We start from the raw sequence: 24,581 nt of genomic DNA on the forward strand, positions 1-24,581 counted from the left end.
CTCAGAATCACCAAAAACTTCACAGGACAATTAACCAGTAGAGATGGGGAAATATCCCTAGAATAGTTATTGTGGATAGTATCAGGGATTAAATTAATATGTCAAACAGAGTGCTTAACCCATATAAGATATTCCAGTAAGGAACAGGAAGGAAGAGCCAATATACAGTACTTTTTATTTATTTCCACAAAAATTATAGATCTATAACAACATAATGATGTTTAATTAGCCTATTTAACTGTGCATCAGAGCGTGCTCTAAAAACTCATCTGGGGCAGGTTTCCTGGTCAGGTTGATTAAAGGTCATCCCAATGAGCCATTAGTCATTTGACCCCTGCCATGCCTTCAAGAGTGTCCTGAAATTTTAGTGCAAAATACAGCACACAGGGCGCTACTAGACACCTAATACCAAAACTGTACCTGTGTAGAAAATCCTGTAATTGGTTATCAATTATTTCCCAGGCACAATGTAGCAGTATGTTACAAGTCTGATTGTGCTTTACTTCCCATCCATATAGCCCAGTGAATCAGCAAATAGGCAGTGAAATATTTTAAACAACAATTAATTATTGTAATAAAGCATAAAGTAATATACTTTTAATTAAGATTTATGGTTAACAAAATCACAGAGGAGTTACAGAAAACAAAATAAAAACAAAAAAGGTATACGGGTGTTTCAATATATCTTATTTTAGTATTGCTACAACCACATTCATGTCCTCAATTACATCAAATTTTTGCTCCAAGGTAATAACAAACCACTTCTTTTTTTAAACATGCTGTTTTCTTCTGACAGAATCTTCCTTTTTCCCATTTTGCACACACAAAGATTAGCAGCGTCTAAAACCCCAACGGCAAATGCACCTGTGTACGTTTCAATTGCCCAAGCTATAGCCTCGCGTTAACGTGATCACATTAAACACAACCTGGTATTAATTTGCACTAAAGCAAATATCATATTATTTGAACTCACACTGATATCAATCTACCTGTGTTTTAAAAGGTTTAATCCAATTTCAAGTCTTTATTTTAATGTTAGGTTAGAGGCCTCAAAGTTTTCTGTGTAGAGAAGCAGGATATAAATTTAATAAACAATAATAATACTGACTGTGATGTGTATGTTGAACAATCAATTAAGATTCACCTCTCTGCTCAGAAAGGAGTCGTCCTTCTCAAATATCAAGGCCAAATAAGTCACGTTGTTTACCAGAAAGAAATCACGAAGTTCTGTCACACTGAAAAAGAGGAAGAATATTATATACTGTTCCAAGCACAGATTAACATTTCTTATGCAAAATTAGTTGCCCATTGCCTCCTGCTATAGGAGATCTCTTACCCAACCAATTTATGAGCATTCTTCCTGAATGTAGGGGACAGCAATACATTTTTTAATCTAACAGGATTTTTGATCTTATATGGGAATATAGGAATGCAAATTTTTAAAAATCGGACCTATTTCCTCTTTTCCAAATACAGCAGCAACATCATTCCTTAGCACAGATATATCAGCGATACGAAAAAGTTTCAGCTGTTACATCTGTACTTGTTAGAGAACAGGTATTATAAGAGATATAGAGCAACTATCAAAAGTAACATTCTTGTGCAAATTGTCCACCTCCACAAAATCTAGCTAGGGCTTTCGCCACTGTTTCTTCATATAGCCATCCTCCCACTGTACTGATATCGCTCCCAGCATTCATCACCCAGTACTGACTGACAGCGTACCCACATTGAAAAGGTCTGATTTATCTCATTTTAAGATTATTTTTACATTGAAATGTAAAAACAACATGTCCTGAAACAAGTGACAGGCATGTTATGGAGTTGGGGACAGAGAACCAAGATAGAATATTATTTCTGGTGGGTGGTTGTTTTTTTTAAAGATATACAGCCAGGGCAAGGAAAAAAGCACATCCTAACTTTGGGGAAAACCACTGTTTCTAAACCACTGTCCTCTGGCAATTAGGACCCTTTTCTTTTCTTTTTCCTTTGGACAAGGTAATAATTGGTTTAATGACAGCTGGAAATTTGCTTTTGCTTGCTTTTATTTAATCCACCATAGCTATTTGACACAACTGATGTTGCAAACCTTTTGCATTACTACTCTTTTGCATTTTAGTATTGAATGACTTATGGGCCGCACAGTTTAAGGGTTGATATTATAGTATTTTATCTGTTATTTATTACTTTATTCTATAATTTTTTTAACTGAATATTCCTTGAGTGTTTTTATTTGTTCTGGTCTCTGGTCTTTGACTATAATAAACTTGATTTGATTTGATTTGACAAGGTAATTGTTAATTTAATGACAATTCAAAGTTTGCTTTTGCTTGCTTTTATATATTTGCATCTTTTATTAGTTTAGTAATAAGTCAAGGTGGTGAACACATCCAACACACCTTCTTTCTATTTTCCACACAGCAACCACCCTGTGAGGTGTGTTGGATTGAGAGAGAATGACTGGCCTAAAGTCATCCAGCTGACTTTCATGGCTAAAATGGGGGTTGAATTCCTGGTCTCCAGCTTTTCTGTCCTCTTAGTTACAACCATTGCACCACCCCTGCAGTCATCTGATCACAATTCAGGCAAATGGCAACTGGCTTGATTTTTTTTTTGACAGTTGAAATGTTTTGTGGTCATATGATTGCAATTTGCAATCAACCCAGCTGGCTTTCAACAAGCAAATTTAATTGGAGGAGCCAGATTTTCCTAACAACTGTGTGATTCACTTAATGGCAATGTGATTTGCTTAATGGCTGGGGCAATTTGCTTGATGCAAAAATGGTCAGAAAATTGGGTCTGGTCACACGATGACTCACTTAATGACCATATTGCTTAGTGACCACAATTTCAGTTTCAATCGTAGTTATAAGTAGAGGACTACCTATAATGTTTTCCAAGAGAATAGAAGTAATGCTTTTTCAGACATAATCAGTTTATATAATTATGAATAATAGTTTTGAGGTTTTTTAAGTTTATTTCTAATTCCAGAATCAAAAGCAAGGCAAAGATAGATAACACACAGCCAGCTAAACTCCAATCTCATATGTCTCCCATGTCTAGGTGTCCAATTCAAGTCATTTTAGGCTTTATCCTTACAGGAGTCTTATAATCACATTTTAATACATTTTTGTGTCAAACCGTTGTCAAGCAAAAAAAGGCAGACTTTAGTAAGATGTCTGCCCACGATTTCCTTCCTTCCCACTTCAACAAATTTGCATTCTTCTAAACCTTGTCCACCAAAAAAAACCAAACAACTCATCACACATTCCAAGTGAACTATCAGCTCTAATGCATAAACATTATTTTTAAATGAGAAAACAATAGGTTTGATTACCCAATGTGTTGTCAGGTCTTCAAGGTAGATTATGTCAAGAAACAGAAAACCACAGGAAATGTTCAAACTCTACTTTATATATATAAAGAAGTTTGATAGGTGTGTAGAAGTTTCATAATGATTTAGAAACAATGATTCAGTAAATGAGCAATTGTTACAACACATATTCAAATACTATAAGCTATAACTTGTCTTTCAATGTTTATAGAAGCACTGTTCTAACTACACATCATTTACTGAGTCATTGTTTATAAACTTTATAAAATGAATAATATGTAATATTTTAAAATTGCAAGCTGATGGTTATCTCCAAAACATACAACACCAAATAATGAAATGTCAGTTCCGCTAATCACTCAATTCCTTACAAGAGAATATGAGTGTATTATGAATGGATATTTCTGTCCACAAAATAAAACCAGAAATTACAAATATAATTAGACTATTAATTGTCAGCAAAGGACAAAATTGCAGAATCTTTGAATGGAAACCCCCTCCTTTCTTCATTCCTGGGGCTCAGCACAATGTAGAAATCATCCCTGATGATGAACTACTAAATTACTTAAGAACATATTGGTTGGGGAAGATGGAAATTTTAATTCAACATATTGGAGGGGAGGTACCAGTCTGAGGAAAGCTAAGTTATTCTGCACAAAAGAACATGCCATTTGGGTAGGCCACAGAATGTCACCCCAAGTGTGGGTTCTATATAACTAATTGAGTAACCAATTACAGAGGGGCAATTGACTGCCCGTTGTTGACAAAGGCTTTTTTTAGTTAAGGGCATACTTGTTTTATTTTATGAGACTATGGCTGTTCTCCCAAACCCAGGGCTAGGGAAGTTGGTGCTTCCTTTCCTGGATATTAGTCACTGGTAAGATGGTTTGGGGTTTGCTATTTGCTCTTCCTTTTTTTTCTTGGAGCCTGGTTTTATTGTCTGTTGTCTCTATGATATTCTTTTTATATTGTTTCATGTATTTTGAACCACCCAGAGTCATTAACAAACAGGCAGATCATCATACTGAATAAAGATTTTATCAAAGGCAATTATAACTTGGGTTGCAGAAGTAAGACACTATCTCCTTTGTAAGACAAGCAATGCTACAGTGTTATTCCTACAGTAATCCTTCACAAGGCAGAGAAGAATCTGGGCTGGCACAATCAGAGGCATTTTGGTAATCAGTGAAAAACCTATTGACCTCTTTTTGGAATTCTTTGGGTTTCTTGGCATTTTCTAAAGTCATTTTAAACATTTGACACACCCCTTTCTTTCCATGTAGGGCTCTAATCTGTGTGGGATGATTTATTTTACTAGCATGTGAAATTAAGTCTATTGTGTGATAGTTCACGCACTGTTAAGTCGCCTTTCTTTGGTTTCAATATGTAGACTGATCTCTTCAATCTGGTAAATATTATGTCCATATTTGCCCCCATAACTTGGTTAAAACCTTTACTGATTTGCAATATTTATATAAATATTCCATCAATTCCTGTAGCCTTCTGACTTGATAATGTGATCTCAAGATCATCTCCTACTACTATTCAAAAATTAATTCAACATGAAAATATTAGAAACATTTCAGAAAACAGAAACAATATCTAATATTTTAAAATATTTTTCTACAACTGTTAGAAATTATTTTATCAAGATCGATAGTCACAAATAATTAATCATGTACTTTCAATTCACGCAGCATAGTACAGATTTTAATTAAAGATATACATTATTCTGATTTTTTATGTTCTATTTTACTTATTTATTAAACTTATATGCCATCCATCCCACTGTCAAGTGACTTTATAGCTGAATTTAAAATATTATCCATGATTTTTCAACATGGAAGGTGTATACATATTTTAAGAGATAATACACACACTTAGCAGTACAAATCACAAACCAGTTACTGGTATATCTGTTCACATTGATTCACTGTAGCCCCAGCCTCTACTTTCTTTTCCCTTTCTCTATTATCCTTCTCATCAATGATTTTAGGTTACAATCTCTTTTGGTGTAGGGATCTGATACCTTCAGTCTGCTAAGTGTGCAGAGCAACATTATCCTATGTTATTCAATTGTTGTAATGAAGTACTTTGAATATCTAATGCAATTTAAATGCTCAGTTTTCAGAGTCCAAAGCCCTTTTACATATTCTGTTGAGTTGAAGGAAAAACGAACAGCATGCATACTGATACTTAAAAGGGATAGTTTGTCTTACAATCTCCTTTCAAATTACCTTGTTGGGCGCAAAGGTGGGCTGGCAGAAGGCCATGTATCTCCATGTATCTCCATTAAAGTGATTATGGTCCCTCTTAGAGACTCAATGGTTTTTTCATACTCTGTACAGGAAAGGAAGCATATCATTGTGAAATCCCAGTCAACCAGTCAAGATAACTCAAGATAATTCAGGTTACCCCAGAAGATACCATGCATGGGCAAAGTCACAGCAGCTTCTACCACCTGATTATACTGGGGACTGTTGCCAACAAATGCTTTCCAAGTGCTTAAATGTCAGGATTCCAGTTTTTTCTGATTAGTTTATCAATTGTTTCCATGTAGAGAGAGTACGCTGGAAATGATCACATCATGCAAATAATCTTTATAGATTTTTCAAGGTCAAACCTCTAAACATGGAATAACAGGAACCGAGCCATTTTTCCCTCCCTGAACAGCTACTTAGAGGAAGGTGAATTCCAATTACCTGTAGCTCATTTGTCCCAGCAAATATCTCTCTATGCTTGCTGTATCCCCATCAAGTTCCATTTTCAGTTGAGAATGGAAGGGCAAAAGTAAATGTGAGTCTAGCCACTCAAACACAACCCTTCTGCCATGGAGCCACACCCAACTTAGTTCTTACATGGCTCATTCCAGAGTACAATACTTCCTGAAAGGGATTTCCTCCACAGAGAGTCTGAGCAATTCTCTTGACCAAGTACTTCACAAATGTGGTCTAACAAGTATCACCAATAAAGAAGGAATAATTGTTTGACCTTCTTATAGTTCAAGAAACAATCAACAGCATCCGTTGGAGTTCATAAGAAGACTTAGATGCTGGCCTTTCAGTCTGCTGGAGGCATTCTTCATGCAGCAGCGCATTAGTACTTTCCGCTTTGCTTTTTTGCTTCTTCTTTTGATTCAATGATTTGCCTACACTATGGCAGGTCCATATTGCAGCCTAACAAACATGCTGAGAATACCTTATTACAGATTCTTAAGTTTCTTCCAAGAGAAACACTCCTTGGTTATCCTTAATAATAATATTAGATAATAATATTTAGGTTTTAAGGAGATCTTCATCCAGGTAAGCAGAAAATAAGCCAGTACTCACACAGTTTATTTGGAAACGTAAAACCCAACCACAACTGGTTATAGTTTATTTTTTTAAAGCAAAAAAGAAAGCATATATTATTCTGAACAAGGTTAAGCCCTGAATTAATCCACAAGAGAAAGTCAAGCCATATGTTCTTTTCTAAATAAGTTAATCAGGTTCTGATTTACCTATAATAACCCATATTATTTATCTGGATACAGAATTTTGGCACCCTGAAATGGAAGTCCCAATTTGTTGATTTGAGAAGGCCTTGCCCAAATAAAATATGTAACAAGAGGTATAGGAAAGGAATGAAAGAGACAATTTATTTAACTGCCACTTTACTGGCAAGAATTCTGTATATGGTACATACTGTTGAATTGTACGCCATCCTCAGGTTTTTGGGAGGACACCTTGAAAAACTGGAAAGAAATAAACCAGTTAGATTTTGCTTTTAAACGTTGCTTTTGGAGTATGATAAGAAACACAATTATCCAGTTGTAATCTGAAGTTCTTACCCATCAGTTTACAAGCTGGGAGAGAAGTATATAAATTGAGATGGAAGAAAATGACCAAGACAGTTTTTTGTTGATATCTTCCCTTTCTGTTCACTTTTGGAAGATCTGAAAAACTAGATTAGGAACAGATCATCATGAAGAAAATCTTCCTATGTTGTCACTAAAATTCAACACCAACTTGATGTCACATTATCAATTAATCAATGATTCAATCCATTTATATCTTTCTGTTAAAAACTGTCTTTTTGTTAAACTATTGTATATATAATGCTTTGCTTTTAAAATCCCTGTGAATTGTTATTTTAAAATTAAATTAAAATTAAAATGCCTCTTTCAATTCTACTGAATTCTGTTCTGGGATCCTGTCAGGCCCAAGCAACAATCAACACACGAGGCGTTCAAGTTCAAACAATTCTACCCACAATACAGGATTCTCCCCAGACTGCTTGTCTTCCTCTGGGAACAAACAGATGCTGTTTCTTGGAATTTGGGTGTGGGGAAGGCAAGGTGGAAGTTGGACGGGGGTAGTCCTGGATCTCTTGCAACTGCAAACAATTCATAGATTATTCCCCACTTGATTCCTCCTCCTTGCCAGATTGGGCATTTCCCACAAATCCAGAATAAATACCCCATTCTCACCACCAGAGGAACAACCAAAGAATGTTGGTCATTTCATAGGGAAGATGTAATGACAGAACTGGAAAAGCATTCCCAGGGGAAAAAAAACATAATCCATTTCTTAGCAAAAATACCAGATGAAAGAATAGTTCGTGTAGCTGCATGTAGCTGCTGTATTAAAAGATGATGCCAGAAATATAAACTTGCTAGGATCAGATGAACCAGTAATTGGTTCCACACACAGCTTTAAGCCATACAAATCTCTGATCTGCTTTAGTGTGTGTGTTTGTGAACCTCACCGTGGTAGTTTTCCAACACACAATTTATGATTTATCATTTTGTAGGAACCATCAGGGAGCTGAAGGAATTTGGGGGGGTTCTTTCCTTGTTTTTCACATTTTGTGTGCCCACGTCCCCAGGAACATGGTCTCATAGCTACAATTTTAGCTGAAAACTTTCTATACACTCCAGAGAAAGGATAATTCCTAACGTTATCATATTTGGCCAAAAATCAGCCAAACAGTTGTCACTATAAATTCTGTCTCTTCAAGGTATTTTTATGCCCTCCCAAACCCTAATTCTTATGATAGGGGCAGCATTCTGGAATATTTCCCGTCTCTTCCCAAATTCATAGCACATCTACATGAATACCTTGTAAGGATCTATAAAGCTTCTCTTTTCTTTCTTTCTTTCTTTTAAACAATTATTAAATTTTATTTAGTTTTCAAAATTTAAAAACATAAAATAAAACTTTATACATAATTATATCAACGTCAAGACATCTTTTACATTTCCTTATCATCTTTCTATATACAGTTTCTTTCATTATACAATTTCAACAATATATAAATAAGTATAGATATAAATATAGATATAAGTATTTACAGTTTCTTATTCTTTAATTGCCATTTTGATTTCTTTTTATTCTTAAACCATTTATACCAGGTATCCCAGACATTAATATATTGACTCTCTCTTAATTTCAGTCTGCACAGTCTAATTTTTTTTTTATAAAACATCCTCTGATGGTATATTTTCCTGCTTCCAAAATTGTGCGTCGGAAATCCTAGCAGCTGTTAAGATATGTAGCATAATGTATTTATCTTTTTTATTATATTTTTCTGTTTTTATCCTAATAGAAATAGTTGGGTTCAATTTTCTGTTTTGTTATTTCTTCTAGCCACAATCAAATTATATTCCAATATTTCTTGACCTCTGGGCATGTTCAACCTAAGCCCAAGCTTTGGGAAGTGTAAAAAGGAAAAAAAGGTACATATTTTCATATGTGATGGACCTGCCCAAAGCTTCTCTTTTCACCCAGGTCCTGTTAGGTTATTGGTTTTGCTTTCCTGTTTTCCTCATTTTTAAAAAATTGATATGCTCTCACATTATTTTCTTTTCTTTAAAATTGTTTGTTACACACAGAGAGAGCGTTCTCCAACTGGTTTGCAATAAAATTGTTTTACAAAATCTTAAACAATATTGTCTCAGGCAGTTACATTCCCTTAGCGCAGATATCATATCTGAGCATGAGGATGGGATTTTATGTGTGTGTGTATGTGCACTAAGATGTATTTATCGTTTTTGCCCCATTTTATATCACCTCCAAAACATATTTATCACTCATTTGAAATATAACTGCAAATTAAGTTTTCTAATTGTTCTGTGGGAAAAATTCATCCCTATGCTGCCAGTGCCATTGGAGAGGGCAAAGCTACCGAACTGAATTACCAAGCAAATATGCCTTCCCTTTCCTATGTTGATTCTTTTGGAAAGGTTTAGAGCATGTCCTGCCAGCTGTGTACTTTCCACCTGATCAAATGTACACAAATCAAGAGCTTGTGCAATGACCAGGCTTTAGAGATTTAACAAAATACAAGGAAAAGGAAGCAGAAAATGCCACATCATCTTATCACAAAAACTGAATGTAAACCCAAGAAAGGCTTATATATGTAAATAGGAAACTTAAGTTTAAAAAAGGCAAGTTCCTGGAGATGGATAAGATTGCTTTTCATGTTAAATAACTGCACAGTGAGGATTAATTCAGATCCAGGACTATAAATCCTACGAAGAGAATTACTATCTTTGTCTACTAAAATCAGTCCTCTCTCTGCAAGCCTAATGTATTTGCTATTTTCCATGAACATTAAGCTAGTGGGGTTCTGTTCTTTTTTTTTTTTACAGTGAACGTCCTAACAACCAGGACTAGGTGCTATACTGTCTCATGTACCTTCAACAAAAGAAAGCTTTGACTTAGGAGAGGGAGAATTATGCAGCTTCCTTGGTGTCAAGAAATAAATTTGAATCCATGGATGTTTACCATCACGGTATATCATTCCTTTCAACAGTTACACTGAATCTCAGAAGTATGCACTGGCTCCAACCAACTAACCAACCAACAATATGGAAGTAACCTAATACAAGTCGTGTCTAATCCATAAAATCCATAGTGTACAGCAAACTTCTACGCTCTAAATTGATGGTATCTCAACTTCCAACCCAACCACTCATCCTTAGAGGCTACATGGCCAGTTTGCTGGAAGCTTGGCTTAAAGGTGGAAACAAATGGCAGAAAAATCACCTCCACCCACAAACTGTTTGGGAAAGAGGTGGCACCTGAAACCTGGCTGGGCAGGGGCAACCAAGTTCCTTTATTTGAAATACCTTCAGCTGACTTTTGTATCTTTCAGCACGATCAGCACCAAGATGGTTTGTCTTTAAAATTGACCAAGGACTTTGCTCTTGAGATACTGCAGCTGTGGAGACAAGCTGGGGATCTTATGGGCAGGATTCTTCCTCGGGATGCTTGGAGTAGTCTCAGGGCTGGTAGTGAACCCCCATTGTTTGCTGTTGGGCTTTCAACCCTAATGTGCTCGGGGGATGGCTCTAACAAAGCCTAGAAGTTCCTGGCCTCTGTGGCAACAAATGGTTTCTCTAATTTCAGGGCCAGAACATGTAGGTAGCATATATCAGAGCTCATTTTTATCTCAAAGTGATTAAGAGAACAAAGCATGGTCTCCCGTAAAGCAGAAAAAGTAAGCTCCTTTTCCCTGATTGAGTCAGTAGCTGTCACCCCTATTCAGGGTTTCTAATTCTGTTTCAGGGAAAACTGGAGAGAGAAATGTCCCACTTGGCTGTTATAACCAATTGTACATTATTTCACTGACAAAATCCTCACAATTCATCTAATTTTTGATTCCTCATGAATAAAGTCTTTAGTGATGACTAGGGCACCCTGTAGCCTGGTTATCTGGGATTCATTTTGGCCTATGAATTGCAAGGCAGTGGATAGGGGGCTCTTTGGATTGTCTTCTGCAACTTGCAATCTGGATCCATGTCTGTTTCTGGCTGTGGTAAGAGACACATTTGCACAGTACAAATAATCTCTAATCTCTAGATCAGTGGTAGTCAACCTGGTCCCTACCGCCCACTAGTGGGCATTCTGGCTTTCATGGTGGGCGGTAGGGATTTTGTCCCCTACCTTATAAATCACCATTACTGTGGAACCGGTGGGCGGTTGGAGAAAACTTTACTACTAACAGAGATACAAAAGTGGGTGGCAGGTATAAAAAGGTTGACTACCCCTGTTCTAGATCAATGGGTGGCCAGGGGTCACGCCATGTAAGTTAGTGACATCATGAAAGTGTGTAGTGCCAATTTTTGTTTTCTTTTCTTTTCCTGCCAAAATCCAACTAGAAACCATGTAGCACTTCTGAAGAGTTTGCCATCTGAATTCAGCTACACAAATTTCTAAAGGACACAAAAGGAAGTTTGGGGATGCTGCAAGTTGCCCCTCCTGAGAGACCACCAGGTACAAGTGTTTCTAACTGCCTTACAGGATGCACCAGATAGATGGTACTGCATGTCTCTTTACCAGACTTCGTTGTGCTCAGCAATCTAATGCTGGTTCCAAATGGAGGAAAAAGATCTAGATCAGCTACTTCTGGGATGCTGTCCTATAATTATCCAAGATCATGCTGAATGTAGAGAACAGGAATTGTAACCCTCACCACCAGAATTTTTACCTTCACAGTAGGGTAGCTCTTTATTCCAAACTTATAACAGATGTTCTTATTGGAAAAATCAGCACAATCTATAGCTCCCAGCATCACAGCAGGTCTCCAGTCTGGAAGGAAGAAAGACCAATGTGAAGACATATAACTGAATGTATACAAATGACTAGATAGCCAGGAGCTGTTCCTTAATTTTGTTTTGTTTTGTACAACATCTAAGAAATATGACTGTTGAGAGAGAGGATGGGGGAGAGGGAGGGAGAGAGAGAGAGAGAGAGAGAGAGAGAGAGAGGGAGGGAGGGAGGGAGGGAGAGAGAGAGAGAGAGAGGGAGAGAGTGGGAGGGAGGGAGGGAGAAAGAGAGAGGGAGGGAGGGAGGGAGAGAAGGAGAGGGCAGAGAGAGAGGGAGAGGGCAGAGAGAGAGAGAGAGAGAGAAAGAAAGAAGGGAGGAAGGAAGGAAGGAAGGAAGGAAGGAAGGAAGGAAAGAAAGAAAGAAAGAAAGAAAGAAAGAAAGAAAGAAAGAAAGAAAGAAAGAAAGAAAGAAAGAAAGAAAGAAAGAAAGAATAATTTTTCCAACTGGCAGCCAAGATTTGCTGATACTCCCTGACATCAAGAGAATAGCAAGCAGAAAAATCTCTGGCTATTAACTATTAACTCTAGCCTTTCAAATCGAGTCATTCGTATTTTGGCAGTAAAGCCTGTACAACTCTATATGGTTCCAAAATCGTCTTGAATCCTGTTCTAATTTAGACAAAAGGCTTGGATCTTGTTTAAGAAATTACCACTAACTTAGTCATGATGCAGTTTCCAATACATTCTCAAATGAAAGGTGCTATAAAAGCTTTTAATAAAAGGAAAAAAAGCTTTGCCTGGTTGAAACAGTTACAACTAGTACAAAATGTAGCTGCAAAGACAGTTATGTGTCTTCCTTGGTTAGTGCATATTACATCTCCGTTTCACAAGCTACATTGTTTGCCAGTATACTTCCAGCACAGTTCAAGATGACATATAAAGCTCTTCATGGCACAAGACTTGGGTTATTTTAGGGACTTCCTCTTCACAATCACTCCTACCCATCCCATCAGATCCACTAGTAAAAGTGCCACCAAATCATTTTCAACTCCTAGCTAGGGAGGAGTTGAGAGGTCAACTGGAGCTGGACCTCAATGCACTCAGTTGGTTTTTGACCTGAACACTGAGAAATCACAAGCAGCAGGAATATACTAGGCTTTTGGTGAAATACTATGGTCAGGAGGGAAAGAAAAGGGCCATTTTGCAAAGGAAAAAAAGAGGAGATATATTGTTATGGAAACCAAACATTGCATTCTACAAGGATGTGGGAGGGTAAGGAAATGACAACTATATATCCATCATCACATAAATCATGAGACTCAACAGCCTTGCATCTGTTCTTCTTATTTGCATGATGATGTCATTTGCATGATGATGTCATGATGCATTTTTATGAATTATGGATTTTTGTATGAATGTTACTGGAGACGCGCGTGACTTTTTTTCAGAGGAAAGAGAAAAGCCAGAATATGAAAGACCTGGTATTACATGAAATTAAACTGAAGTATTCAGATAAATTCCCCAACCTATTTCCATTAAGCTGCTTAAAAATCCAGCAATGGTTGTAGGGTATAGTAGAGTTCTCAGGACAGGAATGTGGACAAAGCCAATAGCGCACGCCAAGGGAAGCACAGAGTAGGTTTCTATTAAGCCATCCCCCCAAAAGGGGAGGGAAACCTAATCCAAGATGTAATAAAGTGGAACAAAAACCTTAATTGTAAGAGGCAACTGTGCTAATAGGGCTTTTGTCTTGATGTTATAATAACAATTCTGTCATATCGGTGCAGTTTTTGGTGTTTAATTTCTGGAAAGCTGCAGCTGAGTTCAAGCTTATCTAAGGTCAAGTAGAGAAACAAGGGGGATGGCCTCGAAGGAGGAATTCAATAATGGCTATGTGAGCATGAGCTAAGGCTGGATGGAGAGAAAGGCTTTTGTATATCCTATAACAATATAACAATAAAACAAGAGAATTCCACTTGTTCTTGTATTTGTTTCCTGACCTGATCTACCTTGAAAGACTGACAGGTAGACTGATGACAAAGGCAGTCTTGGAGGTGCTTTAAGTTCATGAATGTGTCTCAATGCTTCTATGGCTGGACCAGACACCTTCGATGCAGAGGGTATGGAGGAAATAGAAGCGGTGGTGGTGAGGACATGCATAAGGGAGGGAGGTTGTAGAGGATATAGGAAATGGCCTTGAAAGACAGGAAGAAGAGTCACTACAAGGCAACAGTCAGAGAAATGGGGTTGGAGCCTGGAGTAGAAACTAATTTGAGAAAAGATCTCAAGACAAGCAAGCTCTACCTAGTCCACATGAAGATGTTTTTTGGGTCGGGGCATGTTCAGACTTGCAAGCTTCTGTTACTATAATTGTTAGAACAAATAAATAATACAATAACTAATACAATGCTGACCTATACGGCGTTGGTGTCTTAGTCTGGCATAAAGGAAGCATCTTTGGGGAAATTGCCTGAAATCAGCCATGAATGGAAGGATCCCTCGGCACAAGGGAGAAACAAGAGGAGGAATTATCTTATGCTCAGGCACAGAAAACAGAACAGAAATTACCACCTATAGCAGGGTGCCTAGTAGTTGGCAAAAAAGCTGTCTCTAACTCTTTTGTAGAAACAGTGTTGTATATACATGTTAGTTGCAGCAATAGTAAAATTGTGGCTATTTACTGTGGGTCTCCCCGCCCCCCCATTAATTCTATAATCCAAAAAGAAAGCAAAGTCTGTCATAATTGATTTGGAAGCTGATCAAGTTATAGTGTCCAAATGATTTGAGGCAAAATAGCGAGATAGCCCTGAAAAGAGGATATAGGTAGACCTCAATTTACAACAGCTCATTTAATGACCGTTCAGAGTTACAACATCACTGAAAAAAAGGTGACTTATGATCCTTGTTTACAATTACAACCATTGCAGCATCCCCATGGTCATGTGATCAAAATTCAGGTGCTTTGGCAACGGACTCACATTTATGGCGGCTGCAGTGCCCCAGGATGATGTGATCCCCTTTTGCGACCTTCTGATAAGCAGCAAAGTCAATTGATAAATCAGATTCACTTAACAAACATTTTACTAACTTTAAGAACTGCAATATTCACTGGACAACTGTGGCAAGAAAGATCGTAAAATGGGGCAAAATTCACTTAAAGTCTCACTTAGCAACATACAGGGCTACCTGTTCACAATGAAGGGCCGGTCCTCTAGATAAGGGAACTGTTCTAAATGGCAGTGGACAAAAACCAGAGGCAGGCTGGCCTCAACAGATGCTGATATAACTGACTGAGGAAAAGATCGTGGCCTTTGCCACGAAGCCACCATCGTGGCCATGAAACTCAAACATGAGGTCTGCGTCAGTTACCGTATTCCAGAAATGTCTTGATAATGAGTGACATCTCTCAGCCAGTAAAGCCATTATCAGTACAGGATGACTACCTCTAGCAAAGAGACTCTTTATCCTCTGTAAATGAAGATAATACAAAATATTCCAAGGTCCTGGGGACTTGGTTGCATCAAAGAACTGATTAACACTAGGCATGTGATAAAAGGCCTTCTGTTAAAGCCGCATAAGATAAAGTCACACTTCTTGAGAGCTAGGGATCATATTTCAGTTTAAAATGATGTGTTTTCATCACACAATGAACTTTGTAAATGGCATTGCCTAAACTCAAATAAGACTGCTAGTTGTAGCTTTTAGCTTGATCCAAATTCACCTGAAAAGCCATCTTGCTCTTTCAGATATATTTAATCAGAAAAGCACGCATACATTCTTCTCCCAAAAGGCCATTGTCATGGGGTTTGTTTGTTTTTTTGTTTTTGGCATAATATGGAGGGTGGGAATGAGGACAGGAAGGCAGGAATATAGAGTAACAAAGATGGCTCAGAGTTCTGATTATGAATAGTTTAAACACATCTACAAAGCACCCAGTGGAGGAAAATTGGACTTGGAGATTAAGCCCCAAGATCGACATATGGAGTGTGATAAACTGCAGGGGTCTCCAACCTTGGCAACTTTAAGACTTGTGGACTTCAATTCCCAGAATTCTGGGAGTTGAAATCCACTGAGGAATTCTGGGAGTTGAAGTCCACAAATCTTAAAGTTGCCAAGCTTGGAGACCCCTGTGATAAAGGATACCAATATGTCTGCCCGTAGATAAAAAAAACAGCCAATAACCATTTTCTACAGAACATATCTCTGTTTTCCCCTTTTGTTTCTGATTCAGCAGGATCTTAGCAAACTCCTTTCATTTCTTCTTCCTCACATGCAAAATTCCAGTAATCAGAACACTGTTAAGACTTCTCCAATTTAAAAGGATTTCTCTGCTTCCTTTTGCTTCCTGACGGGTTAAGCGTTCTTTCTAGAACCAAGAGTACAAATCTGTTCTGTGGGTCTTTAGAAGTGGCACACCTCAACTTACAACCATTCATTTAGTGACCTAAATGGGCTAATGAGTTGAAGTTTACAACTGAACAAAATGATTTATGACCGTTTTTTTCATGCTCACAACCACTGCAGCATCCCCAGGGTCATTTGATGAAAATGCAGACACTTGGCAAAATGATTCATACTTAGGAGAATTTCAGTGTCCCGGAGTCATGTGAACAACTTTTGTGATCTTCTGACAAGCAAAGTCAGTGGGGAAGCCGGATTCACTTAACAACCGTGTTGCTAATTTAACTGCATTGATTCGCTTAACAATTGTAGCAAGAAAGGTCGCAAAATGGGGCAAAACTCACTTAACGATTGTCTCGCCTAGCAATATCTGGGCGCAGTTGTGATTGTAAGTTGAGAACTAACCACTGTGTAAGCTGAAGAAATAGAGAGGCAAGAGAATGGGTAGGAGGGAAATGAGGCGAACACAATTTATACAGTAGCTCTGCATTATATCTCGTAGTCGAGGAAGGGAGGGCAAGGGAGTCTATCCCTCCACTTCCTTTTGAATCTCTAATTTTCTAGGGGGTTATCGACCTGTTTCAGGTTTGCCAATGCTGGAAACCTTAGCTTAAGCCCCTTGAGATCCAGCATCATATGGAAGACGGGCAAAGAACCGGTGAAACACAATCAACCAATGGAACAGCTTAGCCCTCGGAAGTTGTGGGAGCGCCATCACTTGAGACTTTCAAGAAGAGATTAGACTGCATTTGTCAGAAATGGTGTAGGGTCTCCCGCTTGGGTGGAGGGAGGATGGACTAGATGACCTACAAGGTCTCTTCCAACTCTGATTATCTGTTAACTGAATGAAAACTGATTAATTCTTCCTGCCTTCTGTTTAAATATCAAGGTGAGTGATGGGATCTACTATGGGCTACTCATTTGAATTCATCCAATAGTTTCCTATCATTCCATAGCTGTAGTTCCACACACACAAAAAAACAGAAAATGGGGAAGATCTAACAAAGGCATTTATTTGAATATAAAATGTAACACTTTACAGGTTATGCTTTTATGGAACATTTGCAAACTCCACACTCACCATGTGGAAGGATTTACAACTCTGTAAGAAAGACCTACACTAATCTTTTGCTTCTGGTATTTGTCTTCCCTTGTCAACTACCACACCCATTATTGTAATTTTGTATGGCATTGGTTGGGAAATATGGAACCTACAATCCAACACAATGAAGAATGCAAAGACAGATGAATGCTGGCTTAGGTACTAATGACTTCCTGATTTCTAGGCACATAGCAATAATTGTTCCACATTTTGGAGGGGGTGGGGAAACAAATTAACTTCCATGGGAAGGTTTAAGAAAATGTCATTCTAGTGAACCATTTGAAAGACATTTTGGCAGAAATCTTGAAGCAAATTAATCTATGGAATTAGGACCATATTTTGGGTGGATCGTAAACAAAAGCTGCAAAGTCATTTAAATGTTCTCTCACACAAAAATTTCCTGCTTACATAAATGTTATTATTACACACACACACACACAATAGAATGCAGTGCAATTTGAAAGACTTGCTCAGTATAACACTGGGCTAATGATTTGGTTTACTGTAATATATTATTGATTATATGGCTAGTCTAGTGAAGAGAAGGACCAGGGGAGACATGATAGCAGTCTTCCAATATTTGAGGGGCTCCACACAGAGGAAGGAGTCAAGCTATATCCCAAGGCACCTGAAGGCCAGACAAGGAATAATGGATGGAAACTGATCAATGAGAGATTCAATCTGGAAATAAGGAGAAATTTTCTGACAGTGAGAACAACCAACCAATGGAATTGCTTGCATTCGGAAGTTGTGGGAGCTTCATCACTGGAAGCTTTCAAGAGGAGGCTGGACTTGCCATCTTTCAAAAATGATGTAGGGTCTGCTTGGGTGGAGGGTTGGACTAGATGACCTACAGCATCGCTTCCAACTCTGTTAATTTGTATCTGTATCTGTATCTGTATTATGACTTGTTCTCAGTGAGTTCTTTTTTTCATTTTTATAAAAACCGTACAAGGCAAGTTAGACAGAAAGAAATTCCCTGATGCTAAGTAAGCTACAGAACTCCATAACTGTTGAGGGCAGCTCCTGGCTTCCTCAGCATTCTGTCTTCTGCTGTATGCAAGTTATCTTGGGTACAGTACAGTTAGTCCTCGACTTAACCACAGTTCATTTAGTCACTGTTCAAAGTTCAACAGTTCACTGGAAAAAGTGACTTACTACATTTCACACTTACAACCATCGCAGCATCCCCATGGTCATGTGATCAAAATTTGGATGCCCGAAAACTGGTTCATATATATGATGGTTGCAGGATCCTGGGGTCATGTGATTACCTTTTGTGACCTTCTGACAAGCAAAGTCAATGGGGAAGCCAGATTCACTTAACAACCGTATAACTAACTTACCAACTGCAGTGATTCAACTGTGGCAAGAAAGGTCAGAATATGCGCAAATGTCTTGCTTAGCAACCTACATTTTGGGCTCAATTGTGGTCGTAAGTCAAGGACATTACATGTATGATGTGACCAGGATTAGGAAAGACCAGATCTTGCAAGCGGCAGCCAACGCAAAACTTCAGCAATAGGCAAGGTTGCCAGTTTGGTGTTGTGATTAAGGAACCAGCACAGAAACTGGAAGACTATGAGTCCTGTCTTACAACAAAGCCAGCTGGGTGACTGTGGGCCAGTCGCTCTCTTCCAGCCTGAGGAAACTGGTGAAAAACCTTGCCAAGAAAACTGCAGGGACCAGGTCAAGAGGTCATCAAAAACTGACTTGAGGGCACTCTCCCAAAATTGCTATAACTACCCCTCCAAGCAATGAATTTTGCTTGCTGAGTTTTAAACTTCCACTGCAAATGTCTTCAAACGCCTTGCCTTAGAGAGCTCTCCTTGCTCAGCAGACTCAAATCAGGCCATCCATGGCCTACACTTGGGGAAGAGACGCTCAACCAGCAAGCTGTTTTTGAACAAATCTTATGTATTAATTATTTTTATTTTCACATGAAGTGCACATAAAGAGAGACTTGGCAAGCTACTCTTCCTGTTGCCTTTGCATAGATTTTGCCTTAAAAAAATGTTCGCCATTCGTCAGCTTTTGCCAGAGTGGAATATCTCCAGCTCCTATTTATGAGCCATCCCAAATAGTGAAGAAATTCTCAAATGGACTCTTTTAAAAACAAAAACAAGGAAACTGTCTCTACTGTTGGGGATGAACAAAATTGCAGCTACAAGTGAAAAGCGTGTGTGGTGCAGAATGTGACTACTTCAAGAGCCAAGACTTTCCTGAACATAGCCAAGGAATGAGTTTAAGATGTTAAGTCAGAATCCTGACTATCCTGTTGCTGGCAAGGAAAATCCCTTTAAAAAAGGCAATTGAATATAGTTGTTCAATTTTACTTTCCAATTTATACCTCATTTATTTCCTCTCACAAAAGAAAAAAGAAATATGTTTATTCCTTAATCGCCCTGGCTCCTAAAACATGTGATGCTATTTTCCATATATTTATTTCATTTTTTTTCATCTAGGCATACCATATCATTATAACCTCTCACAGCTGCACATAGCACCTTATTTCAGAGAGTAAATACAGTATGACATAAAAGAAAAAAAAACTTTCTTCCTCATTCCCACCACATAACATATTTGCTATACTTTGGCAATAATGTGGCACACTTACATTTGGGCAATTTCCCACTCTACTTGTAGAACTGAGAGTTCTAAACAATGCATCCTAAATATAGAATACTCTCTAGCAATTCCTTCTTAGCCTTGGAACGAAAAGAAAATCTGGCTATCAGCTCAAATAATTTAGGGGTTTAGATAGACAGGGATAAGAACTGGGCTTTATCCTGGAGGCCAACATTTCTTTTATAACAAGGAACCACACTTATTTTTCTTAACCCATTTAGTTTAGACTCTGTTTTATATATATATAAGCAAGAAAAAAATGTGGCACTGAAAATCAGGAATTTGCTGTGGACCAAATTTGGATACCCCAGTTTGAAACTGAATTGAATGCTAGCTTGTTCTTTTCTGTGACAAATGGACCTGCTAGAAGAAGCATTTTTGAAGTGTGTGAATGACTTGGCCTATGTTGGTTTTATAGCAGCGCATTATAAAACCTGTTTAAATTCCACAGCCATTTTCAGGCTTAATCTTATAATCTGGTCTATGTGTTAATATCCAGATCTACTTCTGTGGTACAATGGAAGACGCAGTTCACAACAGAAGCAGCCTAAGCTCTTGTAGCAAAAGGAAAGGGCATTTCTTATCAGACAGTTATTATCAACAGCAGGGGTCCCCAAACTTGGCAACTCTAAGACCTGTGCGCTTCAACTCCCAGAATTCCTCAGCCAGCCATAAGTGCTTTTGGGTCAGGTGAGGTGGCTGAGGCTTCCCCGGGCAGTTGCAGTTTTGTGCTGTACTGTAGCACTCTCCCAATTCAGGCACAGCCTGTGCTAGGTCTCCCAGAGCCTCCCGCATCCTCCTGTGGTACCTCCACACTCCTTATTTGTGGCTCCCTCCACTTAACAATCTGTGATCCTCAATTAATGATGGCAACCATGAGTGCCAGGTTTGAGGCTGCTAAGCACTGCAGTCATATGATGTCCCATGTACTGGCAAAATTCCAGTTTCAGCTGTGATTGTAAGTTGAGGACTACCTGTAGCTAACAAAAGGATTCAGACTGTCCTACCTATAGTGATAAGTTAGGCAAAACAAGTCTCACTGTTTTGGGGGGAGCTAATTTTGACATGGACATGACCAGAGTAATAATAATATAGAAATAAAGATAATAATAAAACAAGGAAGTTCAAGGAAACACTGGAAATAATATATCAGAAAATAACAGCCATAGCCAAGAAGATACTGGGCTTAAATAGCAAATTACAGGCGAATCACCAATTTTAATAACGCACCTTGGCTAAAAGAGATAGATAAGTAAAAAAGAAACTGAAATGAAAGAATCTGCAATAATAGCAGAAATGGTGGACCAAAGGGCAAGGAATATTAGGAATTGGTCTGCTGGTTTTGGGCTGAAACATCTGACTGGTCTACACCCAATCATTGTGAAGCACTTAATAACATACTGCAAGGAGGTAAAATTGAAGAGTGGTTTAACATCTGGCAAAACTTATCTGATAATGAAAAATCTAGCAAAGGGCACCCAGGCAACCACAGACCAAATTACCTGTTCACCAACAACGTTCAAATTGCTCACTGGTGTTGTGACTGATGCAGTTCAGCTGCATTTACTTGAAAACAAGCTTTTTCTACCTAAGCAAAAAGGAAACAGGCCAAAGAGCCAAGGAACAAACAATCAGCTCCTAGCTGACAAGATGACTTTGGAAAATTGCAAGAGAAGGGAAGACAAACTTGAATGTATCATGGATTGGCTACCAGAAGGCATTCAACTCCTTGGCACAATGACTGGCTAATTAAGTGGCTACAAATAATTGGAGTCAGTTGAAACATCAGAAATATTGTGCAAAGGCTGATAGTACAATGGAAGACTCAGGAGATGGTCAGTGATGATAAACTGAGAGAGGTTAATACCCAGACAGGAACAAGGAGATTCACTATCACACTACTGCTTGTCATTGCAGTGATTCCTTTATCAACCATACTGAATAACTCAGGCCATGGCTAGCAAATATCAAAAACACCTGCTAGGTTATTTTACTTCCGTTGCATGGATGACCTGAAGCTGTACGGAAAAACACCATCTGAAATAGAATCACTGTTCAACACTGCCCGTACAGTCAAGATGTTGCAGTGGATTTTGGATTGAACAAATGTGCCATGTTCACCATTGAACAAGATAAAATAGTGAACACTGAAGGAAGATGCCCTATGAAAATAAAATAAAAAATATGGATGAAGACAATCACTACAGATACATGGGCATCCTTCGAGCTGACAACATCACGCACGCTGAAGTCAAGAAAAAAGTCAGAAGTGAATATATCAAGAGAGTAAAGAGGATCTTAAAAGTCCAAACTCAGAGTACTTTGCCATGAAGGCAATTAACATCTGGGCAATTCCAGTCATTAGATACACTGCTGTGATATGGCTTGGCCTCAAACAGTACTAAAATCCCTTGATAGGAAGATCAGAAAAATGACAATAAATCATGCCCTTTATTCTCACAGTGATGCTGACATCCTCTACTTTCTAAGAAAAATAGGTGGGCATGGAATGTTGCAAAAAAAAAGGCATTGGCAGAGTATCTGAAGGACAGTGAAGATGTACTGAAACTAATATACCAGGAAGGCTACTGAGTACTAGAGAGGCCAAACTTGCCTACAGGAAAAACCAAATGAAGAATAGAAAAGAGACATGGGAAGACAAAGTATTATATGTCCAGTACTTTAAAAAAATAGCATCAGATATTAATGCGATCTGGCAATAGCTAAGACCAGGAAATTTGAAGAGACAGACAGGCTAATTCTGGTTGCATAAGATCAAGGCTTAAGAACAAATGGATATAAGGCCAGAATTAAGAGGACAATAACAGAGAGAAAGTGCCATCTTTGAAAGAAGTTAAAGGAATAGTGGACTTCCTGATTAACTGCTGCAAGAAGATCGTACAGACTGATTACAAACAGCATGACAAAGTAGCAACAATAATGGTGTACTAGAAGATCTACAAGAAATACTCTGCCTGCAAGTAATAAATGTTAGGAAAGTCCTAGAAATAGAGAAAGACCTGGAAAATGAATAAGGTAAAGTGCTCTCTGACTTTAGAATTCTAATAGCCATATTACAGCACAGGCATAACAATTATCAATAAGAAAGTGTGGATAATGGACATGCCAATATCTGGAGACAGCAGAAAAGAGATAAAAAATGAGGGGGGGGAATACAAAATACAAGGACTTGCAAATAGAATTAGAATGATTGTGGCAAAAGAAAACAATGTGTTGTTACCAACAGTAACAAGGCATTGAAAAGTCAATTGCAAAAGATAGCTTTATTTGGAGCAGCTTATATCCTGCAACAATACCTTCAATGCCATCAAACATCAACATGGGAAGGATTCAATAGGATAGGTGGATAAAAATGCCAAATCCAGTTTGAGCGCCTGACTGGCTGTGCAATGAACCATAAAAAAGGAAAAAGAGAAGAAGAAAAAACCATGAAGAAAAAGGAGGAAATGAATGGGAACATTCATGATCAAGTTGATTTCGAAGTTTCTAATTTAAAATTCTTGTTCAAGAAGTAGAATCTATAAAGATAAGAACAAAACAAAAACTTTACTATATTAGTCAGCAGTTTAAACATTTGACAATCGTTTGCCATATTCACGTAGCAGATCTTGCAACAAAAATATAATGGATTTGTTTTGATTACACTTCCAGCACACTCTTGAACCTTGCTATCAATAGCTTCTATTGACATAACATAGCATTCCAAGAGGTTATCTTATTGCCTGAAAAAAATGAGGGTTTTTCCCCAGCTTTTGCCTGGGAGGAGACTGTCAGGTTTAGCTCAAGAATGATATAAAATGATACAGCCAAAGTTCAGTTCCTTAATTACTCATACCACAAAGACAGAATCTTGCCCGAGTAAACTTATACTATTCTAACCCAAAGAATACATTTTGGGAGATTCTAGAAAGTGGCTATCCTAAATCCCTTCCTCTTTCTCCTGATCCAGATCTGGATTGTGTTGGCTCTTGTCTCATCCCCTTCTTAGAATGGACTTCCTCCTTCCTGAAAATCTATAGTCTATCACAGAGCTCTTGTATTTGCTAAGCAAATTCTTGAGCAAATAACAAAGAAAAGGATTAAAGTGTCAACAACAAGCAGGGTTGCTGAAAAGAGTTGCTCTGTGGTGCCTTTAATATATTATCTTGGAGTTGATCCGTTCCTTGGAAGTGACTCTTTCTTCCCCATTCAATTACACACTTCTTATTTAGTTTTCTTCCCATTTTTCTATTTCCTTCTCCTCCCAGTGCAGGTACAACTTCCCATCACCACAACATCTTCTTGATTTTTTCCCCCTTTTTTGTTGTTTCTCTGGTATGGAGAATGCTAGTGTGTGTGTGTGTGTGTGTGTGTGTGTGTGTAGTGTATGTGCGTGCACAGGCATGACCACTTGTATGATGATGGGGAAATCGGGAATCAACTTTAAACTGGAACAGAATGCAGCAGCATGGTTGTAAATAGCATTGGCTATTCAGCACACTTAACATTATTGCTTTGGTTTGGTTGCCAGTGTCTTTTCAAGTGCAATTCAAGGTGATGGTTGGCAATTTTAAAGCCCTCCATGG

General features: G+C 38.1%; 1 protein-coding gene across 1 annotated transcript in view; it reads right to left on the minus strand.

Moving 5' to 3' along the window:
* QSOX1 (quiescin sulfhydryl oxidase 1) overlaps positions 1-24,581 on the minus strand; it is a 60,479-nt gene that overhangs the window by 30,147 nt on the left and 5,751 nt on the right. Inside the window, exons 2-5 of the mRNA XM_026703298.2 lie at positions 11,807-11,907; positions 7,019-7,067; positions 5,572-5,674; positions 1,145-1,235 (exon numbers count right to left, since the gene is read on the minus strand). Of these exons, the coding sequence (XP_026559083.1) occupies positions 1,145-1,235; positions 5,572-5,674; positions 7,019-7,067; positions 11,807-11,907 (344 nt within the window). The remainder of the gene's footprint in view (positions 1-1,144; positions 1,236-5,571; positions 5,675-7,018; positions 7,068-11,806; positions 11,908-24,581) is intronic.

This window comes from Pseudonaja textilis, chromosome 3 (assembly GCF_049901715.1).
Source record: "Pseudonaja textilis isolate UNSWEBS1 chromosome 3, rPseTex1.2, whole genome shotgun sequence".
NCBI classification, from domain to species: Eukaryota; Metazoa; Chordata; class Lepidosauria; order Squamata; family Elapidae; genus Pseudonaja; species Pseudonaja textilis.